General features: G+C 38.8%; 1 protein-coding gene across 1 annotated transcript; it reads left to right on the top strand.

Moving 5' to 3' along the window:
- The first annotated feature begins 636 nt into the window (after window positions 1-636).
- NPVF (neuropeptide VF precursor) lies at window positions 637-4,316 on the top strand. The gene is made up of 3 exons (XM_008940944.1): window positions 637-813; window positions 2,606-2,966; window positions 3,848-4,316. Exons 1-3 carry the CDS (start codon window positions 673-675, stop codon window positions 3,853-3,855), a joined length of 510 nt encoding a protein of 169 aa, XP_008939192.1. The 5' UTR covers window positions 637-672; the 3' UTR covers window positions 3,856-4,316.
- The last annotated feature ends 1,575 nt before the right edge of the window (window positions 4,317-5,891 follow it).

Raw genomic sequence — 5,891 nt, 5'->3', positions numbered from 1 at the left:
TTGAAATTTTTAAAAACTTTACTGGAAAATGAGCTGGGTTTTACAAGCGTGTCCCTAATTCAGTCTGAATGCAAATTAACATGTTCAGTTTAGAGCATAGAAACTATGTATGTCAATAGACCTCACCGATGCATACCATCTCTTATGATCTAGTCAACACTTTAGATAACCCTTGATTTTGATGGGACAGATGTCCCTAGTTGTACGTAACTAACTATGAACAAGCATTATATGATCCAAAAGGATCATTTAAGCAGAAGAATACATCCATGGAGAAAGCTTTCCTTCATAGTCCTTCTGAGGACACTGATACAAAAGAAAGAAACAAGGTGTTTTTGTCTACTGGTGATGGAACATTGTGGCTTTTCTAAGTCCCTACTGTTATGGCTCTCAAATTCAGCTAATTAAGACATATTTCACCAGAAGGAAATATTTGTAAAGTCAGTATGTCCCTAACAAGAAGCTATGTTAGTTAAAAAGGTTCACAAAAGAAATTCCCGGCATTCTTCAAATATATTCAAACTACTTCCCTAATTAATATTAAGAATTGAAGCTTTTTGAGACTGATGTCACAGGGAACAAAATCTTTTTGTTTTCTGATCATATAAAATGATGACAGTTTTCTTTTCTGTAGACATTCTGAGCTCTCTAAATAAGCTTAATTTGTGAAAAATGGAAGCAATTTCATCCAAGACATTTATTCTATTTGCTTTAGGTACAGTGGTCTTTCTACAATCGACTAGTATGTGCCTAGATGAACCAATGAATTCCAGCCTGCGGACTACAGAAGACAATGATGATAAATATTATGAGGTAAGATCTGTATTATTATGACATTATTTGGGGGAACTGTGGGTCATATACTGAGCACTTTGAATTTTTTGCCAAAGGCTCCCCTAACCTCATTGCACAGTATTCAGCATTACAGCACTAGCAGTATGAAAAAAAGCTTGTTGAAAGAATTTTCAGGAAATTCATTTGCTTGGACACACATACTACGTAAATCAATTTATGTTTCAATTTTCTTGCAATGCAGCCTCGAGATTAGGTTGAGACTTTTTCTGAAATGTTCCTTACTTACATAGTGGGGCCTCAATTAACATTCCTGTCAGCGTTTTATGCACATAATATAACAGATACATTATTAATCCAAAATTAATAAAGGAATGCTTGCAAGACTCAAAGAATTATGATAAACAGAGAACATTTTAAATATAATATAGTTAACGGTCTTAAAATTCTACTCTGGAAATCGCCTATAAAAATATCTTTGCAGAGTTGCACATTTAGTATGTCTCAATAGATGTAAAATGAAATGTGCACAGTTCATCTGTATTATTTTACTTGTCTGCTCTGCAAAAACTCCCTGGGAGATGAGAGCCAACCTCTTTTTTTGACTCATCATCGCTGATGTAATAAAGATCCTTCAAACCAAAGTACAACTTTAGTTATGCCAGCAAAATTCTCTGGTCTTCAGCTCACTGTATTTTATACACTTCAGAAGGGGTGTGCAGGTGCAATCAGAGAGCGGGTTTATTTAATGTTCTAATCACAGCATGGAGCATATGCCAGGGTAGTTCATTCCCCTGCTTTCCCAGTAGCTACAGAAGTTCCAGAGTAATCATCAAATAACAACAAGGAACTGAAATTAGGATTAGCAGCATCTGTGTCTTTAACTGCAATTAAAAAACGTACGTACTTGCTATTAAGGCTTGGAAATTTATTTTTGTCACAAAAATAAATTATTTTTAATATGCACAGGGAGCAAACACTGCTATATAAGAAAAGGTCTAGCTGATACAGCTATTTTTCAGAAAACAGCTGTCCCTTACATTGTAAGACATCGAATAGATTAGGTTCAGTTCTTCACTGTATGCCAGCACAGATATAGAAGATTTTGTGCTGGGTGCAAAAAAATTAGGAGCCCAGGAGCTGTCAATTCATCTTGTGTATTAGTGGAGGACTAACTCAACTTAAAACTCAACTATGGGCTGCAAGGGCAAATTCCAAAGGGCAATTTCTATGCTGCAAGGTCAAAACAGGCATGACGTACCTGACTTGAAAGCTTTCCATTCACTTCCCTGGCTGTTAGCCCAGCAGTATATTGGGTCAAAAACATCCACTCAGTGCTTAGGAAGAAAGGAGACACACCTTCAGGTAGCTTTGCCCATCCTCCTATTCATCCAGACCAGATGAGTAAAAGGCTGGGTCTGTGTCAAGTCACTAAATATAAGTCAGCATCTTTCCCTTCAAAAAACTTCCACTGGTGTTATTAGCAAATGTGGAGCTGACAATGACTCCTGTCCACACTGAACCGGTGGCACAGGTTCACGCTCTGAACACCTGTGGATACTGATGGGTAGATGTGCTCTTCTGACCAGTGTACCAAAAAGGTAACCAGGACTATATCTGCATATGAAGTAATCCATATGAAGTAGCTCACAATCGAGTTCAGCGAGTGCAGCTAAAAAGCATTAGATATCCCAAAAAAAGTGTTACCCAACAGCTTTCTAAGGGGATATAAAAATGAATACTTTGTGTGATTGGTGGCTGAAGTAGTGCCCTGAAAAATGATAGTATCCTTTTTTAAATTATTTTTCTTCAGAATAAAGACAATATCTTGGAAGAAATGCAGAGGAGTCTCAATTTTGAAGAAATGAAAGACTGGGGGTCAAAAAATATCATTAAAATGAACCCTCCTACAGTAAGTAAGATGCCAAATTCAGTTGCTAATTTACCCCTTAGGTTTGGAAGAAATTATCCAGAAGAAAGAAGCATTAAACCCATTGCTAATTTGCCTCTGAGATTTGGGAGAGCTTTTGGAGAGCAAGCTCCAAAGGTATCACACAGGCTTGGGAGATCTCCACTTGCCAAAAGCTCCAGTCAATCACTTCTAAAATTGCCACAGAGATTGGGGAAGTCACTGTCTGTCAGTCTGCCTCAAGATGTTCAGGAACCCGAACCAGGTAATAGTATGCAAGTATTCAAGCCATATATTAAAATGCCTATTAAGTCATAGGTTATAGACAATTAAATACAACGAGGTTTCCTCAAGGGAGAAGCTTTTCAATATGAATCAAATTTGCCAGAAGAAAGATTTGCAGTTTATCAGATCAAAGTCTCATCACAAAGATTAATAGGGAAACTCTTTATGAAATCTTTTCTAAAGAGAAGATCCCAAATAGCCAAAACTTAAAATGTCTACATGACAAGATCAGGTTTGACAAAACTTTTTTAGATCAGGTTTCATTTTGAAAAGTGTAAAGCTTTGGCGAAAAAACTTCTGATTCATTAAACTATCCCATTTCAGCACTATAAAACAACCGAACAAAATTACCTAAAAATTACTCTTCCATTTTCTAAATTTATGCAAATTAGAGTTGGAAAAAAAAAATATTCCAAGCTGAACTGCAGCATTCTGAAAATGTTGACCTTTTTTTTTCATCAGAACCCTTTTTTTTTTAAGATTGCCTTACTGAGCTAATGTTTCAGGTTTTGATTTTTCATTCCAAGTTAAGATGAAAATTTTTTTGACATCTCAGAAACATTTTCAGGATAGGAAAAATATTTCCTGCCTATTACTAAGAATAATTTAAGCCATCTCTTCAATAACAGTCCTTATCATATTTGCTGCTTTATCTAAACTGTTCATTTGTCTTGGAACCAAGTGTCAGTTGGCTACCTCTGACTTGCATCTGACACATGTAATGTAGAAGTTCAGGACAGGAAAGATAAATGATATATCAGAAGCCAAGATTCTTTCTTATTTATATTGATTCCTTTCATTCTTTTTTCACTATCTCACCTGATTATAACAGATTTTGTTTTACTTGTCTGATATTTTTAGGGATATGAATTCTAACAGTTACATTAATACTGGAATGAAATAATGAAGGCAGAATCTGAAAGACTTGGAAAAGCTGCAATGTGTTTTCAGAACTAAAGGTCATGAAAAGGAGACATGGGAACTGAAATGCAAACCTGTCTTTGTGTTATGAATAATGTATTTATTCTGTACAAACCCTTGATGTATAAGGCAATGATAATTGTACTGACTCTGATAGTAGCTTACTTCAGTGGCAGTGTAGTATAAATTCTATTTACTTCTGTGTGACTTAGGTCCTGTTGGTTGTAAAACCTAATTTCAGAGCAATGGTTGTATAATTGAAAGCATTTTAAGCAAAACTAAAAGAAGCATGGTATGAATAAAGCAGCATGGTACAAATAAAAAGAAGCCTATGATGTGAATAACAAACAGAAGCAGTATCAAAACCACTGGTAGCCTTTGTGTCAAATGCAGCTAAAGAAAATCAAGTAAAATGCAGAGAAAGCACTTTTTCTGTTATGAGTCACGTTAGATCTAAATCTGAAAGGCAACTTGTCAAGAATTAGGCCTAGCTTCCTTGACACCAACAGAGAAATAACATATAACCAAAGTCATATTGTAATGCAGTTATCTTGGGTTTTATGTCTGAGAAAATGGCCTCCTTAATGTCCTACAAGATCTGCCATGTGGGTGTCCCAATTCCTCTGTTAATGTGAATGACATTACAGCTACCAAATGTGCACATGGAAGGGGCTACTACATTGTACACAAATATTTCCATTTCATATTTCTCATGAAAACCATTCCCTTCTAAGTGGAATATTGTGTGTTTGGGCTTCCTCCAGTTGATTTCGCACCTGTTACAGAGAAGGCAAATCTGGTGGACTACAGGAACTAAGGAATTCTTTCCTCAGATCCTCAGATGCTGTGTTTGACACCATGTCTGGCCAATGGTGGGGCTAAGCATCCCCTCAAAAAAATACCACACATACCTAAACACACGTTGGCCTGTTTGGAAGACTGATTGACAGAGTCCCTCGGAAGGCAGTCCTGAAGGGCAAAGGAGTCCAGGAAGGCTGAACATCCTTCAGGATGGAATGCTTAAGGACTCAGGAGCAGGCTATTCCCATATCCTGTAAAACAAGCCAGGAGGAAAGACAACCAGTCTGGCTGAACCCTGGGGCTAGGGTGAAGGATGTACAGAGAATAAAATCCTACCCTAAGTCAGCCCTCAGGTTACTAGCTGTTAAAAATTTCCCAGGTAGACAGTCATGAAGTTCTATCAAGCCCAAGGGCAACCAAGACAGACCACAGGGTGTTGGGACGGTTATTAAGGGATCAGAAGCACAAATAATGTTATTCTGTACCCTACTAGTTACAGGGATTGATGAACAGTTAAACAGGAAGAATCAGCAGATCAATACCTGGTGTTACCAGCAGGACTTTGGGTTCTTTGAGCATGGGTTGGTTTACAAGACACAAGGCCTGCTCGCAACATATGGGCTACACTTGTATCAAAGAAGGAAAAAGGATCCTGGGACAAGAATTATCAGACCACAAGGGTGGCAGGACCATTAGCCCAGCTGAAGAGCATCTACACCAATGCAGACAGCATGGGTAACAAACAGGACAAGCTGGAGGCCATTGTGTAGCATGAAAATGATGATACAGCTGCTATCACAGAAAAGTGGTTGGAATGACTTCCCTAACTGGAGTGCGGCTATCAGTGGTTAGCAACTTTTCAGAAGGCACAGGCAAGGAGGAAGAGTCTGTGGAGCAGCCGTCTCTATCCACAAAAAAGTCTACCACTTAATGATGGCGATAATAGGGTTGAGTCTTTAAGGATAAGATTAAGGGGAAAGGCCAACAAAGCAGATCTCACAGCGTAAGTCTGAGATTGCCCAGGGACAGACACCGGGGACACGCACAGCCCGTCAGGCGCTCATGGCAGGTTTATTGGTGGAGCCAGGGCTGCAGAGCCGTGGTGGCGGTGGTGCCCGGGGCTCTCTTTCGGCGGCTCTGGCCCCGCGGGTGCCCGGGGCCGGGCTCAGCTCAGCGGCGCCGG

This window comes from Merops nubicus, unplaced genomic scaffold (genome assembly GCF_000691845.1).
Source record: "Merops nubicus isolate BGI_N331 unplaced genomic scaffold, ASM69184v1 scaffold18485, whole genome shotgun sequence".
NCBI lineage: Eukaryota > Metazoa > Chordata > Aves > Coraciiformes > Meropidae > Merops > Merops nubicus.
The sequence above is the reverse complement of the archived record's forward strand: the minus strand, read 5'-3'. Positions and strand labels throughout refer to the sequence as shown.

What these genes read in the sequence shown, in the direction of transcription:
- NPVF (XM_008940944.1), top strand. Translation starts at nt 673, where the DNA reads ATGGAAGCAATTTCATCCAAGACATTTATTCTATTTGCTTTAGGTACA. An exon ending in ATGATGATAAATATTATGAG is followed by an intron (nt 814 to 2,605) that starts GTAAGATCTGTA and finishes ATTTTTCTTCAG; the next exon opens with AATAAAGACAATATCTTGGA.